We start from the raw sequence: 20,000 nt of genomic DNA on the forward strand, positions 1-20,000 counted from the left end.
GTCTATAGTCTAGTCTATAGTCTAGTCTAAAGTCTAGTCTATAGTCTAGTCTATAGTCTAGTCTATAGTCTAGTCTAAAGTCTAGTCTATAGTCTAGTCTATAGACTAGACTATATACTAGTCTATAGTCTAGTCTGTAGTCTAGTCTATAGTCTAGACTATAGACTAGACTAAAGACTAGTATATAGTCTAGTCTATAGTCTAGGATATGGTCTAGTCTATTTTCTAACTTATATTCTGGTCTATAGTCTGGTCTATGGTCTTGTCTGTTATCTAGCCTTTAGTAGTAGTGATGTAGTCTAGTTTATATGTTATTTTGTAGTATAATCTAGTCTTTAATCTAGTCTATAATTTGGTATATAGTCTGTATATTTTATAGTCTATTCTGTAATTAAATTTGTTATTTTCCGAAAAAGTTTTAAGGTTAAATTTTTTAGTCACACAAGACCACAAATATGTTTATCGTCACCTGAAATGCAATAGGGCGTAACAAGACTTTTGTAAGATTTATAAAAGAGACAAAACACTAAATAAAATATAAAATATTTTTACTATAAACATGTATTTTTTAAAAAAAAAATTAATATCTGAACATTAACAAACACGTTTGAATATAACTGTACCGTCAGCCATTTATAGTATGTTGCTTTTCTTGTCAATAAAATAGAAATTTTTGACAATAGAGTTCATGTATATTGATGGTTGTTACGCATTTTTGCATTTCAGCTGACGATATGTCTGTTTCTTAATAGCGCTCTAAATTATAATAACTATTAAATATATAATATTATTATCATTCTCTTAAGTTATCTGAAAATATACATATTCATTATGAACATAGAAAAAGCCATAAAGTTGAATGAAGCCTTTTGTCCTTTTACCAAACAATAAACTTGATGTTTGTCATTTTCATGACACACGCATTCAATTTGTTATAATAAATATAAATATAGGAGGAGGTTATCGGAGAAAAAAATTTATATTCCTTCGTTGGCATTTGTTTATGAAACATATAAAATTGTGTGTCGGAAAAAATAAAAGAAAAACAGAAAAATTTGTTCACAACCACTTGTCACAAACAATTTTTCTGCAACAATTTTATTAATATTTCTTTGTTTGTTGGATTTTTGTTTTTAGCACAAACACTGGCACAAACTATAAATATATCTGAAAATATACGGGTTGCTACATATAAATTTTTACAAAATATTATACATAGTACTCTTATAATTCTTTGTGTGCGTGTTATTACGTTTGGTCGTGTGTAAGGATATGTCTTTTTTTTTTTGAAAACTTGTCAATCAAAATATTACACAGTATAAAAATAGTATGAAATGATGACGATAGTCATGATTGCCATTATCATCCTTGTTGTTCTCAAAAAGCAACATCAGCGTGACTTTTCACCGTCATCGCACTCGTCCTGTTAAAATGTGTATCTGTATTTGGATCTCTATAAAGATGAACACTGCCAATTATCGCAGCTATAACACGTATACAGACAACTACAAACAATGCTTTTTAAGGCAGTACTTCCTTTTGCTGCTATTTTGTGTGTTAAAGCCAAACAAGCGCGTTATCAAAGAGAAGTACGAACTATGTGAAACAAAAGAATAAGAGTCTGACAAAGTTAATTTTTTTAATTTTAAGATATGTTTATCATTTTTAAAAACGGCGTCATGCATTTAGTAGCCTGTTGGAGAAACAGTGGTTTATTTTTTTTATGTGAGCAAACTTAATATAAAAGTATAAATTTGCATAAATAAATATTTCTATACATTCCTTATTTAACTACTGTAAAATTAGCCTAGTCTACTTCAGTTTTAGTTCAGTTCTAGTTCAGTTCTAGTTCAGTTTTAGTTCAGTTCTAGTTCAGTTCTAGTTCAGTTCTAGTTCAGTTCTAGTTCAGTTCTAGTTCAGTTCTAGTTCAGTTCTAGTTCAGTTCTAGTTCAGTTCTAGTTCAGTTCTAGTTCAGTTCTAGTTCAGTTCTAGTTCAGTTCTAGTTCAGTTCTAGTTCAGTTCTAGTTCAGTTCTAGTTCAGTTCCAGTTCAGTTCTAGTTCTATTTTGTATTTGCTTCTAGCCTACTGTGTTTTATAACTAAAAACCCATTACCAATAAAGAAATATTTAGTAAAAAACATAATATTCTGATTACAAGGTAGTTAAAAAATATTTATGGATTCTTTATTATTAAAAATATTTAAAACACATTTTTACTACAAATTTCTTAACTGTATGTATCCCTTTTTAATCCTTTCGTTAAACATTTTTAATATCTTCTTCTTTTACTCAAGAAAATACAAACCACAATTAAAACAATCATATTCACCATATTAGTGGTAGTTTAGATTTTTTGATAGATTTTTAAAATATGAAACGCAATCACAAGGATATATTTTAAGTCGTTATTTGATTAAGCTAATTGTTAAATATTTTTTAACAATATCAAAACAATAATTTCAATATTAAACAAAATTTTGACCATAAATTTAATTTCGTAAAATTTCCTATATCTACGTTGTCTAACTTCTTTCTTTAACAACTTTTAGTTCTCGTTAATAGCACTTAAGTTATTGACCACCTGTGATTACATGCAACCTTTTGCCAATACATCAATATCAAAAGACATACATAAATCTTCCAATGAGGAATGTTTATAAATCCTTTTCATCAAAATGAAAATGTAACAAAAATGAAACAGAAAAATACAGCAACATTAAGGATTTTCTGTCCATTATAATAGTAAAAGTAATAGTTCAGTACGTTTGGGTTAATGTACTGCAACGGCATCCATTACTTTATTTTTAGTTCTTTTTTTGTGAATTTTATTCTTTCTCTTTTCCTTATTTATTTCATTTATCTTGTATCATTTTGAAAACTTTTAAATAGATTGCGAAAAAAACATGAGTAAGAAATAAATATATGTATGTATTAATACGTAGATACAGAGGTGGGTAATATTATATTTCGCATAAAAGCTTTGATACATATATATGGTCATATATGGGTGAACAAACTCTATAGTTTAAATATAGAATATAGTTTTGATAATGAGAAATAGTCAATATATATAGACTATTGACTACAGAAGAGTGTATAGCTGTTTGACTACAAAGCATATGAAATCGATCGAATATCGATTTTTACTACGGTCTATTACATCTCATCACAATCAGCTCGATATTGGCGAAGTCAAAATATTTTATCTCTAGATCAAAGATTACGCTTTAATCGATATACTATAGATTTAGAATCGTTTACTGAGTCGATTAAGCTGGCCGTCTGGCTGTCCATGTAAACCTTGTGCGCAAGGTAGCAATTTTCAAGATAATTGGATTAAATTTGGCACACACTCTTTTTTAGGACGAAGTCTATTGAAAATGGATAAAATTGGTCTATTATTTTACCTAGCCCCCATACAACCGTACCCCCCTCATGATACATCAGTTTAATGTATATCGACTATAGATTAATCTAATATCTGACGACTGACATTATATTTGATCTACTACACATAAGTATATTATTCAACTACAAATATATCACTCCACTTATAATACCTCCATTATAGAGTTGTTTATAATTTGTCAACTTTAGTTCAGTTTATTGTCGAATGACTACAGATTTTACTGTCGAATATCTGGCTGACTATAAATCAGTCAAAAATAGATGATTTTATACTTGATCGACTACAGAGAAGACTATAGATATATAGATCAATCTATAAATCAGTTATTTTCAGGCGAATATAGATCAGTCTGTAAATGTCGTCACTTCTATGATCATTCGACTTTAAGTTATCAGTATAAGTAAAATCAATCTACTTTCAATATAGAGTAAATTACATAGATTAGCCTATAGTTGACCATATTTCATTCGATACTATATATGTCAATAGTTTGTCGAGCTATAGTTGATCAGTTATATATCAGGCTATAAGCGGCCTAATATAGATAAGACTAAAATCGGTCTGCATTTGGTGGACAAAAGATTCCTTATTAGATTGTGATCTGTCTACTATAGTTATATTCATATTTTTCTTCAATAAAAAGTATACCCTACACCACTATAGTGGGAAGGTTATTATACGTTTGTAACACACAAAAATATTGGTTCTATACCCAATTGATTCAGAATCATTATTTTTGCGATTAAGACATGTCCGTCCATCCGTCCATCCGTCTGTCCGGCTAGCAAGTTACAGGCCGCAATTTTTAAGATAATTTGAAAAATAGTTGAAATATTTCTATTTTTTTACCAGCCCCATGCAATCATACCACACGATTTTGGATTTTTATGCCATAATTACGTCTAATATACTATTATCACTCTAAAAATTACCACAAATATGTTTTGTATAAATATAAATGACACTGCAGATTTTCGTAATGATAGCCCCCATACAAATCCCCCTTCAAAACGTCTTAACGTTTAAAATTGACTTGTAACCATTTGTATCGCAATGAAACTCAACAAAACTAACTGTTATTTAAAAATATTTCTTTTTCCTATATTTAATGAGGATCGGCCCATGTTTGAAATATACTCAAATACAAAGTTTCATTTAGAAAATTTTTTCTTTTATCAATAAATTGCATAAATACTTTGAAATTAACGTTTCTTAATGAAAAATAAAAATTTTAAAAATATACTCAGAGTATTATATGGTCGACCATGCCCGACTATACTTTCCTATTTCTTTTAAAATATATATTTATATTTTTACAGACATTTTAACCCAACTTCTGCATAAAATAAAATCACATTTAATTGATTGATTCATCTCTCATTTACAACAATATGCCGATAAAGGAATTATATAAAACTTTAAGAAATAATACAAAATTTAAAAGCCCGCCATAACATTGATTGATTGTACAGACAGAATTTTCGACTTTGTATTACAACGGTCTAGAGTCTGCATTGTCTTGTCGAAATATTTATACATATGTATATAAATACCTTATAAATACACATACAAATCTACTGTAATGGTATAAATAACTACAATGCTTGTCTATTTCATTCACTAGTTTATTTTCGAAAGAAACCAATATGTACGTGTTCATACACAGACGTAACTATTTGAAGTAAATAGACTTATGAGAATGATGATGTTTTTCAACACAGACATATAAAGAAATACTCCTACCAAATGTATGTTTGTATGTATATATGAATGTAGGTGTAGTATTATGTTGGCTTTTATATGTGATCGTAAAAACAAACCCTTTTTTGTTAGCTTTATAACATTTTACTTTACAGACTGATAAATATATGGACTCATACATTTTTTCTTATATGCATAGATATACACGTATATACGTTGGAGAGTTTATGTATTGAAATCGCAATGTAGAATAATACTTTTTACTTATTTTTTCTATGAGTTTTTATATAGTATATATTTTCTGTTTTAGTTCTGTTTTTGGCATTTACTATCGTAGATTTTTTGGTATTTAAGTCAGGGTATTCCATGATTAAAAGTCTTTGAGTATTCACAATTTGCCTAAAAAATTTTATTAAAAAGGGTACTTTATGTTTAGATTATGCTTAAATTTAATGTCAAATGACTACTTTCTATAAACATATTGGATACCCAATCGAATGAACAACATATAAACATGGATATTATTAATAATACGTATACGTACAGGTATTACGTAAAGTTGAAGTTTTTCTTTAAGATTTTTTTCTTTTTTCTTTAAGATATTTTTAAACGTTGTACTTTCGAAAACCTATACAGCTGCATAATTCCGAACTTTACTTTCTTAAATGTATGTTTTTTTAGTTTAAGTTTACTCTCTATAATACATACATATGTTTTTATATACATTTGTGTTATCCGTAACAGCCATTTTCATTATCGTTATAAGTTTTGAGAGTGTTGTTTCCGGTATGTGTTTTTTTCCTGATATCTTTCCAAGGCGCTACGTTTGTCTGAGTTGTCTGTTTTTATGGCTTAAAGTTAAATTTATTTTTTAACAAACTGACCATGACACAATAAAGAAAAACTACGCTGGTAAATTGTTAGTCATGACAATTTAGCTTATTGAACTTCATACATTCATTCAATTCGTCCTCGTTTAACCTGTGAATATATGGAGGAGAATAAATGAAGGGTATTTGTGTACATTTATTTGTGAAAATTACCAAATACCTGTAATAATAATCATAATGGAAATTTCAATGAAATGTACTTGCAATAAAACAGAAATAAAATGATAAATACGTATCTAAAAGCATATATTTAATAAGTATAGAAAGTTAGTTAAATAAGTACTTTGTAATCATTGTAATTTGTTTTTAAATAAAATTAGAAGTGACACGCTAGGTAAACATTTATTTTACATTAAAGAAAAAAGTTAAGTTCTAGTTAAGTTCTAGTTCAGTTCTTGTTCAGTTCTAGTTCATTTCTTGTTCAATGCTAGTTCAGTTCTAGTTCAGTTCTAGTTCAGTTCTAGTTCAGTTCTAGTTCAATTCTAGTTCAGTTCTAGTTCAGTTCTAGTTCAGTTCTAGTTCAGTTCTAGTTCAGTTCTAGTTCAGTTCTAGTTCAGTTCTAGTTCAGTTCTAGTTCAGTTCTAGTTGTCTTTGTGTAAAGGCTTGAGTCAAATGGGACCCAATATTTATGAAATTCTTATCGAGATACAAATGTATTTAACCTCCCTTTCTGAAGGGGTTTGTTGTATATGAGCTAGAAGATTTCTTTCTCAAGGTTTACCTGGACAGCCAGCTTACATGGAGTAATCGACTCATAAAATGGACGAATATTTTTGTACTTTACAAACATCAGCAGAAGCCCTAAAATAAATATCTTAACTTTACTTGTAAAACATTTTTACCATTTACAAAATTTAAATTAATGACTTTAATAAAAAAACATAGCTACATTTTTTTAAAAAAACTCTTTCATTTTTATTATATAGAAAATCTATTTCCTGCATCAATATAATCAATTTCCTTAGAAAATATTTTAATTTCCTTACTTTGAGCTGCTTGCTATAAGTTTCACATTTATCTGCAGAGTACATTTTTCCACATTCTAAGAAACTTCAAGTTCTTGCTGTTGCTATTAAGTTTCATTAAAAATCAATTACAACATTTCTAATTTTAACTAATGAAAAACTGCTGTAAATGAGGGAAAATATTTAATAAAAAAATAGAAATAAATAAAACGAAGTAATCAATTAATCATAGGAGGAAATAAAAAAGTTTAGATGAATAAAAGTAAAGGGTAGAAATAAGCTAGGTATTTTAAACACAGGGTAAGTTTCTTTTTATTTTAGCTGTTTGTTGTTTACAAATGAATGTTTGAAGTAAATATAACAAATTGGCTTAACATTTTCTCTAATTATTGGTTCATATTGTCCAAAATTACTTTTTCTTAAAGATGTTACCAAAAATTTCAATTATTTTAAAGTATAATATAAAAATTTCTTTTTCTAAAATGAAATGATAAAAACTTGAAAGAAAAAATCATACAACAATAACAAAATGCAATTCAATTTCATTACTTTATATTTAGCTTTAGTGCTGGCGTTTACTATTTTTTCAGCGATTTTTTTTCTAGAAACGTATTGTAAACAATAGTTATACAAGTCGTTGGTATCTGTATTGAAAGATCCTTATTCAGTTTTTGTTTTCTATTTTTTCATTCACTATTTTTTCCCTTTACATGTTGACTTCCGTTTTATTCCCTGGCATGGTATCTGTATGCAATACAATGTAATACAACTACAACAACAATAATAACAATAATCACACTTTGATGTAGCAAACTGTAATGTTGCCAATACAACGTATGCACATGGAGAGACATTTAAATTGGATTGTAAAACACAATGTGTTTGTGAGGTAAGTTTCACTATATAATAAAAAGTAGAATAAAACAACAATTGAAAAAACCATTTTGATATGATGTTAGTTGAGAGCAAAAGTAATAACGTAAACATGAAATAACTAATGCAGACAGAGAAGATGAGTAATTACAGAACTAGAACAGAACTAGAGCAGAACTAGAATAGATGTAGAACAAAACTAAACTAGAACAGAACTAGATCAGAACTAGACTAGAACTAGAACAGAACTAGAACAGAACTAGAACAGAACTAGAACAGAACTAGAATAGAACTAGAACAGAACTAGAACAGAACTGGAACAGAACTAGAACAGAACTAGAACAGAACTAGAACAGAACTAGAAAAGAACTAGAACAGAACTAGAACAGAACTAGAACAGAACAGAACTAGAACAGAACTAGAACAGAACTAGAACAGATCTAGAACAGAACTAGAGCAGAACTAGAACAGAACCAGTAAAGAACTAGAACAGAGCTTGAACAGAACTAGAACTGAACTTGACCTGTACAGGTATAAAATACGTATGTTTTTTTTTTCTAACCTTATTAACAGTATTTAGCTATTGGTTAACATATTACATTATATATGTAACACCTAGTAGTTTTTGTTATAAAAGTTCTACTTTGTACACACATATAGTAACATAAACACATGTAATATTACTACGTATGTTATGTTTAGCATAAACATTAGAATGGTTCGACTTTCAAATGGTAACATAATTGACTTATTCTCCTTATAGTTTTGTGAAATTCAAGTTACATTTTTTCTTTTGTAAGCCAGTGTATTGTGACTGCAAGGGCACGTGTATGTTTATGTATTGCATATAGTACGAAAGGTTACATGCATGTGTTTTCCAGGTTTAATAATGTATTTTATTCTTGTATAACAGTAACAGATTTATAAAAATTTTAAATTGATTTTTATATGTTTCTGTTACTACTGTAAGTACTTTTAAACTAACGACATCAACACTATTGCAATTTTAAAATTCAAATATTTACGAATGTACAAATGTATACAGACGTACATACAAATGAATAGATGTATGTATATGTGTATATGCTGTACTTTTTTTTTAAGTTTGTAATTTAAGTTTCACAAAGTTGTAACACCACAATGATTGTGTCTAGGATAGCAAGTAAAGCCTTTTTATATACATGAGTATGTATGTGAAAATATGTATATACATATGTGTATTTAGATATGTTTTATTTCTTACTTTATATATTTTCTGTTTATTCTCTATATGTTTGCATTTTTATTTCATTTTCCATCACAGATTAGAAAATTTTAACAACATTTCAATTAAGATTAATGGGTTTTTATTAAATGAAAAACCTTTTTCTAATTTCGTTGGGTTTTCCGTTTTTTCCCCTCTTCATTGAATTTAACTGAAAATGACCATTTAGTAAAGAGCGTTTTTATTATCATACAAATTTAAAAAAGTTAATAATAAAATTTTATTAATGCTATAACAATGCATTAGGTTTGTAGGCTAAATATTTTGTATGTTTTATTAATGTCTGGGGATTATTTTGTACACCGAAAGATATTTAAGGAAATCAACAATTTGTTAAAAAAAAAAAACTAAATAATTTTTTCCCATTTAAATTCATTTGTCTGTAAATAAATTTATTTAATGTTTTTTCTTCACATATTTATACATTTATAAAGCAACAGCTTTAAAATTACTGCTGTTTTAATAAAGTCAAACATTTACTTGTTTTAGTTTATTACTTTTCCGTATTTTTTTACACAAAATTGAATTTTTAATAACTGCTTCCTTGACGTTAAAAATAACTAAAAATACAGACAAAAGAGTTTTATCTGCAAGTTATTCTTTTAATATTTATAACTTTATATTCAAGGAGTTTGCATATAAAACAATAGCTTATATTTCTTATATTTAAGAGAAAAAGATAGAAGCCAAAAATAAAATAAAAAACAGCCTAGGATTTTATAGCGAAGTCTTAAAGTTTTAATGTGTTTCCTGGCGTTAAGAAAGTTGGCTAAATGAAGAAACAATAGGTAGAAAGGTTTAATGTTTTCTTAAACATATGCAGCCTTATAAATTATAGAAATTTAAGTATAACAGTTTCTTTAAAAAACATTAGTAAGCAACTTTTGTATAACAAAATATGTAAATAGAAAAGAAAGTTCTCTTAAAACTTTTTAAAGACAGCCAGAAGGCAATTAGGATTATATCAGGAGATAGAACTAAATCTAAGACCGTATTAAACTGTAAGAAAGCTTTAACTGAATACTTTCCTAGAAGTAAGGTTCACATCTTATGGGTACAAGCCCATTCGGGAGTAGTCGGAAACGAAAGAGCGAATGTAATAGGTTTAAAGAGAAGGGAGCTCGAGGCAGTTAACCTGAAAAACGCTAAACCATTCGACGCAACAAAGGCTGAACTAAAAATATGGGTGAGAGAATTCCATAAGACTTCTTGGAATAATGAAACAGTGGGTAGAACCACGAAAATCCTATGGGATGACCCTGATGAGAGCAAGGCGAAAAATCTCCTCAAAATGAGCAAGTCTTAAGAAAGTATGATAGTACGTATTCTGAGTGGGAACACAGGATTACGAGCACAATTATGCAAAATTGGACGCGCGGATTCAGACGTACAGTATTGTTCGAAACCTAAGCAACTTTTTTAGGCATTGTATACAAAGTGCTATAATTTCTATTTTAATTGATTTATTCAAAATTATATAATTGATAATAATAATATTATATGTCTACATTATACTAAAACAACAAAAGTTTAATTCCATTTCGCTATGAGTTACAAGAAAATAATAACTGAATTAACTCCATAAATAGCTGTTCGAAACTTAAGCAACTTTTTAATCTTCTTATGAAAATCTTTGGTCCCTTTGAGTTCCAAACACCTTTATGGAATAGATTAGTTACTAGTGTAGTTCGTAATTAATCCCAAGCGGATTTTAAGCCATTCGAAAGCTGCAATGTTTTCTAAAACTGCGAGTTTCGACCCAGCGCTTCAGAATGCCGAACAGCATCTCTAAGGGACTCCCGCAGTGGCATGGCACAGCGTTTACTAAAAGAAATTCGATTTTTTTACAAATTCTGTACAATTTTGAGTAGAATATTGAAATAGATTACGCAAGACTAATAAAAAACAGTTTTATTTATAAACGGGTCCACATTTTCCTTCTTAAATTCAGGCAAAGTATGTAAGGCTCAAAGGCTGAAGGAAATACTATAACATATCCTTTTAGTGAAGGCCCAATAATGAATGGAGAGCAAAAATTTAAGGGTGTTGCCATGATTTTTGAAGAGAAGGGTTAGGCCTGATGTTGAAACACAAACAGAGTTGGATTGTTTTTCTTCTTGGGACGTTTTTCGCCAACAAAATTAATTATATGATTGAGAATAACGAACAGAACAACTTAATTTATTGCGATTTTCAGCATGATAATGAACCAAAACCTTTGGAAAAGTTGATTTAAGAGTAGTTATCGAGTAATGCTACCCAAATTATTTGATTGTCCATCAAAATCTTCCGACTCAAGTCCCTTAGAGATGCTGTTCGGCATTCTGAAACGCTGGGTCGAAACTCGCAGTTTTAGAAAACATTGCAGCTTGCGAATGGCTTAAAATCCGCTTGGGATTAATTACGAACTACACTAGTAACTAATCTATTCCATAAAGGTGTTTGGAACTCAAAAGGACCAAAGATTTTCATAAGAAGATCAAAAAGTTGCTTAAGTTTCGAACAGCTATTTATGGAGTTAATTATTTTATTATATTCTTGTAACTCACAGCGAAATGGAATTAAACTTTTGTTGTTGTTATTATAATGTAGACACATAATACTATTATTATCAATTATAAAATTTTGAATAAATCAATTAAAATAGAAAATATAGCACTTTGTATACAATGCCAAAAAAATTTGCTTAGGTTTTGAACAATACTGTATGTAGAGCATGCGGAGAGGACAGTGAAACTCTGGAGCACTTTCTTTGCCACTGTCAGGCATTCGTCGAAGTTAGATCTATGTATCTTGGAAGTATTTGTGTTTAAAATGCTTTTATGAAAATTGCTGAATAACAGTTTTATCCATCGATTGATATGTGTTTTTAGATGTGTATAGAAATATTTTTGTACAACCGTTTTATGTATAAAAAAAATTGTGTATAATAGTTTTTCTATAGAGAAATATTCTTTTGAAAAATGTATTTTTTTCGAGAGAAAATAATAAGTTTTTTTTACAGAATTGTTCCTGTACAAAAATTTTCTTTAGCGCATAAAAGTTTTATATATCTATAGAAAGCTTATACACTAATGCTTTTTAAGGAAAAATTTATGTTTTTTTTTCTGTAATAAAGTTTAAGGTTTTACCTGCTCAACAATTTTTTATTGAAAAAGTTCCTGTAACTGTTTTCTTGTGTGCCTTTTAACTTTTTCTATAGAAATATTTTTGTATAACAGCTTTTTTAATAGAAAAAGTGTGTATAACAGTTTAACTTATCAAAATAAGTGCGCATCACAATTTTTTATTGGAAAATTTTTTCATCTGCCTTATAACAGTTTGATCTAAAAAAAATATGTGTATGACTGTTTTTTTCTTTAGAAAATATAATTATAACAAATTAACCTATAAAAGTGAAAAATATTTATTTGCTTTATCTGTGATATATTGATTTAAATTCCCGAAAAAGACTATTATTAGACGAGACGAGAATAAATTTAACTGTTTTTTATTATTATTTTGCACAAAAGATAAATAAATACTGAGCATACGCCTTATGAAAAACTTAACCCATTTATTTATAAAAGGTACTTTAAATTATGTGATTTTATGTTGACATAAAGTATTGCTTATTTGAATAAAGGTTTATAAAACTTAATTTAAAAATTTGGTTCATGAATAAAGCCTATAAGAAACAAGATGCTTTTGCTCAGAAGTTGATTGTTATTAAAATATGAAAATTAATATGCACATTTCATATGTATTTCGGTCAATTCCAATAGTTTACCCTTGTACCGCTATATCTCGGGATGTCTAAAAGACATTATCATGCCTCGTACTAACTGACCACTAGTCTGTAAGTGGCTACTTATTGGTACTTTTCATTTTTCAAATGGTACCTTTTGGATTTTCTATAGGAGAGATTTTTTTACTTTTTCGTAGTCAAATCAGAACATTTTTTGAAGAGAATCTATGAGAAGTATTAAATAGCACTTTTTCCTTATTAAATTTAAATTTTTAAATATTCACGTGGTAATTTACGATAATGTTGAAGAAAGAGAACAGAAACCAAAGAATAATAAGAAGTTGGACTATGACATTGTTTTACAACAAAGACGTGTTCTGTGTATATTCAACACACTTGTGAGAACTCAATTCTCTCGTAATGTTTCAAAACTTTTTCGCGAAAATACTGGGATAATAAGTCTCGCTGTGTATATTCAACACACTTGTGAGAACTCAATTCTCTCGTAATGTTTCAAAACTTTTTCGCGAAAATACTGGGATAATAAGTCTCGCAGGGAATTTTTTTCACAAACACATAACATTTATTTATTTTTTTACACAATTTTGTTGCCTTTAACAATGCGAAATATTGTTTTTTTCGACAAACTAAAAATTATATATTTTTTTTAATTTTTTTGACAATTAATTCTTTTTTATGTTAAAATCATGATGTAATAAGTAAGGTGAGAGCGTTTAGGCAACCACCGCAACAAACACAATATTTTTTTGTTTGTTTAGAGCTAAGAATAAATAAGAAGTGAAACGCTGTCAAAAAGTACCTAAGTCTACTGTCAGTCGGTACCTAACTCTAAGAATGTATTAGTAGAATTCTCAAGCCAACATAGTTGTAAAAAATCGGATTTAAAAATTTTGAAAAAAAATTATTACATTTGAATTTATAGTTTAAAAGATTTCTTTAAATATTTTGCAACATAATTTATCTAAAAACATTATATATGAACGCATCTTTGGTTTTTAATCTGCAATATTGAAATAATAATTAAGTTAGTTGAAATATTTTTTTTTGTACCATACGAAAATTTACAACATTGTTCTTTTTTCTTTTTAATTTCAACCAAAAAACTAAATGTCAAAAAAAAAAAAATATTTTTTTCTTTTGTAAAAAATTAAATCTTTTCGGGCTATTAAATATATTTAAAGTGTGCAAAAAATAATAAATTAAAAATTGGGGTTGAAAGCACGATAAGAAACTCTTTAACTTATTTGAAAAAATAATAAAAATCCCGAAATCAATTTTTAAAATAAAATATAACGTTAAGTGATAAAAAATATTTTTAAGTTCTATAAGCCAAGAATTTTCGCGACTAAGTTTTGAAGTTTGGAGAGAGAGTAAGTTTCTTACATATGTGTTGGAGTTACACAGAACTCGTCTGTGAGAAGAGCGTAACGTTATTGTTCTAAAAAAATGACAGCGTTTCACTTCTAAGTGTTCAGTGGTTTAGAGTATGGGTTTTGTCAAAATGAAATTTCTAAAATTGAAAAATAATAAATATTGGAAGGAAAATTTGTTGTGTATTTCACAATATTACATATAAAACCGTCGTTGCATTTAATTTGTATTCGCAGCAGGACAACGTCTTATTGGTGCTTCATCTGATATTCTTCATTTGGAACCCTTTTATCAGCATTTTCATTCATAATTTTTTATTTGAATTTTTTTCGTTTGAAAACACAAATTTTATTTTTATGTTAAAATAAAAAAAAATAAATAAATTATTTTTGACAAAACCCAAGCACTTTTACAATAAACAAATAAAAATCAGCTACCTTGATGATTTCACCTTACTTAGGTGAAAGACTGAAGAAACAAAGTTGTAAATTTTGGTATTGTAATTGAAAAATTTATTTAATATAATCTTATTTTTTATTTTAAAATATATTTAAAGCCCGAAAAATATATTAATTAAATGTTTACTGATCAGATGTTGGCAGTATAAATTGAAAAATATGCGTAATGTAATTTATTTTCCTAAAATGTTTATGTACGATTTTATGCAAATATGTATGTTTGGAAAGCGTGGTGAAAGTGGTTGCAGCCAAGATATATTAATTATAAGGTAGTGTTATCAGAACAGCTGATCGTTTTTTGCTACTATGTTCATTTTTCGCCGTGGTGTGGAATTAATGTCAAACTTTGTTTACATTTTGTAAATGTCAAACTTTGTTTTCATTTTGTTAATGTCAAATTTGTGATTAAAGACAAAATTTATGCTGTTAAATTCGTTTATGTTTTAAAACCAATAATAATACTACACGAAATTAGTTTTATTTTTAAAAACATCAAATTAAATTACAAACAAATTCAAATTTATAAACATTTTTGTTTAACAAAAATTCGCTTTGATTTATTTGTCAGCTGTTTTTGACATTTTTCCCTGACAGCCAATTCGCCTTCAAGTGCAGGCACAATGTCAAACTACATATAAAAAAATATAACCAATTCGCTCGGTATTCTGAATTCGCCGATGACTCTACCTTATAAAATTAATATACCTTGGTTGCAGCTCCAATACTTATTTAAAATTCTACCAATACATTCATAGAGTTAGGTACCGAGTGACAACTCCTTTAGGTACCAACTGACAAGCCCCAATTTCTTATTATTCTTTGACGGAAACCTTAAAAAATATTTATTTAATTAAAATAAGGGATTTTATTTAAGATATTAAGCCTCATTATTACAAATTTGCAATAACTAAATGTAGCATTTTATAATGCAGATAACTCTTTTCTAGTTATTATAATTATAGATTAGTTAATGGATATCGATAAACAATAAGATAATCGTTTCCCAGCTTATCTCTTAATATAAATTTAATAACTAGAAACAAGTTATAGGCGTTTTAAAATTCTACCTTTAGTTATTGGCAAGTTGCAATAATGAGGATAAGTTTTTGATATATGCATTAGGTGAAGATCGCTTGACGTGTTTAAAGAATACCTGAAGTAAAATCGAACCACCAGAGAAGAAAACAGCTTCAACGGGTAAAAAATTAAATTCAAATAAAACATTGTTCAATCAATTTAAACACGACATATACTATACATATTTTAATTGCTTGTACTTACAATTTGTTTAGCAAATGTTTGTTTATTATAGATGTGTTTATATATATTTATTTTTTCTAAAGATAAAAGCAAAATGCAAGCTATAACTATTGATTAGGTTTAGCTTTTTTTATTAACACCCATTTAAAAATATTTTTAAAAACCTTAATGAAATGATTTAGTCAACCGTAGAAGTATCACTGCTTATTAAAATCAAATTGTTTCAGTATATTCATTGTAGAACTTATACAAATTCTTATCGCCAATTCACGCGACGTTATCATTATTGCGTCATTAAAAACAAAATGTGTAAAAACACTTTAAACGTTATCAATCAGTAGAAATGCCGCTGCAAAGAGGTTCAAAACCGCATTATGGTGGAAAAAGTCGTCTGGTTCGGTGCAAAATTATGTGTATGTTTCAAAAGTACGAGTATAGCAATGAAATTCAAAATAAATAACTTCCATATGATCCAAAAACTCCCTACGAAAATTTTATGTGAATCGGTCCATAATTGTCAATACCTCCATATAAGCTCCCCCTTCACAAAGAGACTATAACGCTTATTTCTGGCTAAAAGAATACGAATATAGCGAAATTTCGACACACATAAGTTTGATGCTAGCCAAAGTCCCAGTACAAAATTTTATATGGATCTTTATAACCTTATATGGGGGTAGGGTCAACCCCATATAAGGTTCCCTTCATAACGTGACTTTAATACTTATTACTGTCTTGAACACACGAGTTTAGTGACGAAGTTTGACACACATAACTTTCAATGAAGTCAAAATCTCTTTGTCAAACTTTATGTAGAACGGTCCTTAATTGACCATATCCCCCCAAAAAGGTCCCTTTAAAAAATTACTTTCACGGTCATAACTGGCTTAAAAATATGTTGACAGTTATGACATTTTATATAAGAAATATTTATAGGAACGTAAATTTTCCTAACGAATGTTTTGCAGAAAGTGTCGTGAAGTGATATTCGATGTAAAGGTGTATTATAAGAACCAAGAACCATATTAATAAAAAATTTTATGAAAAACGGTCAATAATTAACACTATTTCTCATATAAGGACCTCTTCAGTAAATTTGATGAGTAATATCACCCTGATGTTAATAGCTTAGCATTCATTTTACTACATACGGTTTGATGGTTGATACAGCCGAATTTAACTTATTTTTTTAGGGAAATGTTCCTCTGGAAGAATTTTATTAAAATAGTCTTTCCTATAGAATGGTTTTGGTATAACAATTTTTCCATTAAAAAAATCACTAAAAATAAAACAATGAATAGTTAAATCAAAATAACCGTTTGTATAGAAAATTTCTATTTTAGAAGTTTTATAAAAAGAAAAAATAGGAATAAGAATAAAACATAAAACATTTTATACCCTACACCACTTTAGTGGGCTTGTGCTGATGTTTGTAACGCACAATAATATTGATCCTATACCCACTTTAAAGTATACCTTGTAATCAAACATGATCAATTGAAAATAGTTAAAATCGGTCTATTATTTCACCTAGCCCCCATACAACTGAACCCCCAAACAGGGCTTGTAAACCTTGTAATCAAACTACAGGTCGGAATTTTGAAGATAATTCAATGAAATTTATCACATGATATTTTATGGTACCGTAGAAAAAGCCTATGGAAAATGGTTAACATCGGTCCATTATTTCACCTAGACCGCATATAACTGAACCCATCGAATAGGGCGCTTAAGTTCATTATTATGTTCATATCTCGACAAAAAGCTGCAAAACCCAAATTTCATACAAGACTTGACGGCCCTCACGAATTCCATTATAATAGGTCCTTATATGACCCAAGCCCCTATAAAAAGCTTCCATTAAAAATTTCACTTAAATGTCTACAATTTTATGCAACAATAAATGGCTTAACTTAAATGCTTTATTATGGGGACTCAATCACAGGTGTTGGAAATTATATGGTCGGCGTCGATCGACTATAATTTGTTAGTTGTTTATATAATATATATTTTTTCTATAAAATATATAACACTTTTTACTGTAGAATATAATCACTTTGCTATATAAATATTTATCCTATAGAAAAGAGAGAGACTTTTACAGTAGCACTAAGATATAAATATCATACTTTAAAAAAATATGTTAAATTACAAATAAGATTGATTGTTAACCAATGTTTTGAAACTAAACCTTATAATCTTCTTAATAATCGCATTTCCGTTGCTGGAATTACAAACCCATCTACAAATAAGATGGAATTCTGAAATAAATAAAATAATAATAAAAATGTAAATAATCCAAACAGAGGTACATACATATTTATTTTTTAACATTACACCACAAAACAAGTTGCAGAAAAAAAACTGACAAAAAACAATCCACTACATCAAGCTTAAAAACGACTTTGCGTTGTGGCGCTGAATTTATGATCCTCAATTTAAGTTGAATAAAAATAAAATGTATGTAAATATATATTTTTTAACATACAATATAAATAATCCTTCATACTACTACTACTGGTATAAACCTGTTCACCAAAAAGTTTTAACCAAAAATAAATATATAAAAAATATAACAACAAAATAATACAAAAACAAGTATGAATGTATAGTCGGGCGTAGCCGACCATATGATACCCTACACCAGACAGTATGTATGTTAAAGATGGGGATTATTTAAAAAAATAAAGCATTTGGTTCTTTTTAACTTTATTTCGGAATATTTTTACTTTTTTTTTGGCAAAAAAATAGATTTTTTTAAGAGGGCTAAAAGGGGAGTATGGCAAAATATGGCTTTATCCATAAAAATGTTGGTAGGGGGAGCTAAGTCTTCTTCAATAATATTTATGTAGAATTTTAAAATGTTATTAGTGTTTGTAAGTGAATTTTGACCTTTAAGTCATTTTCTGAAGGGGAGTTTGTATGGGGGATAGGGTCAAATGAAGCCAGATCATTACAAAAATCGGTAGTGTCATTTAAAGTTCTATAAAACTAAGTTTTGTCGACTTTTGTTAACATAATAGATCATTTAAATTAATTATAAGCCAAAAGGCCCTATTTGGGGGGTACGGTTGTATGGGGGCTAGTCGAAATAATGGACCGATTTTAACCATTTTCAATAGGCTTCGTCCTAGAGAAGCATGTGTGCCAAATTTCATCCAATTATCTTGAAAATTGCGGCCTGTACCTTGCGCACAAGGTTTACATGGACAGCCAGCCAGTCAGACGGACGGACATAGCTTAATCGACTCAGAAAATGATTCTAAGCCGATTGGTATACTTTAAGGTGGGTACAGGACGAATATTTTCGTATGTTACAAACATCAGCACAAACCCAATATAATCCCCCCCCCCACTAAAGTGGTGTAGGATATAAAGATGACTACAAATAACGCAATGCAATCATACATAAATACTACACTACAGTGAAAAGAAAATTTTAAAATATTTCATATTATTTTTATTGTTGCCAGGGACTGTAGAAACTTTAAATTATAGATATTGCTGCTGCAACAATGTTAAAATAATATTACTTTTTTTTCTGCAGACTAGTTGTTTTTGATCGAAAAAGAAAAGAAATTTGTTAAAAAAAAAACTATATTTAAATAAGATAAAAATAAAGTACCGGGTATACAAGGAGTTAGTGAAATAAAATATGTATAGAAATATACATACAAACATATTTTTGGGAATTTTAAGCGAATAGAAGAGGTCACAAAAATAGCATAATACACATAAAGTTTTCTATGCACGACGTTCTCAAGGGAAATAGGTGTGGTCGCTTGCATGTTTATGTGTTTCCTTGTGCGCATGCTACAAGTCGATCATTTTTTATACATACCTACCTATTGATCTAAGGACGAAATCGGTTTATTATATCACCTCCAAAGTCAAAATAAGACTTTTTAAGTTAACATTATGATTTTTGCTCGTAAGAAACTTATATCGAAACATATATCGACTTATATCGCATTTAAGCGATAAACTCTAATTTCTAAGTCTGGAGGGGGTAGGGTCAATTATGGACCGATCCTCATCGATTTTTTTCCTACAGTCGCATT

The 20,000-nt window shown here is 28.5% G+C and overlaps 1 protein-coding gene across 2 annotated transcripts in view; it reads left to right on the top strand.

Moving 5' to 3' along the window:
* Positions 1–20,000, top strand: part of LOC111683879 (CCN family member 2) — a 96,516-nt gene that overhangs the window by 73,147 nt on the left and 3,369 nt on the right. For both annotated transcript variants that reach the window (XM_046952874.1, XM_046952875.1), the window contains one exon: positions 7,775–7,854. In XM_046952874.1, the coding sequence (XP_046808830.1) occupies positions 7,775–7,854 (80 nt within the window). The remainder of the gene's footprint in view (positions 1–7,774; positions 7,855–20,000) is intronic.

The sequence above is a fragment of the Lucilia cuprina genome, chromosome 5, assembly GCF_022045245.1.
Source record: "Lucilia cuprina isolate Lc7/37 chromosome 5, ASM2204524v1, whole genome shotgun sequence".
Classification (NCBI taxonomy): Eukaryota; Metazoa; Arthropoda; class Insecta; order Diptera; family Calliphoridae; genus Lucilia; species Lucilia cuprina.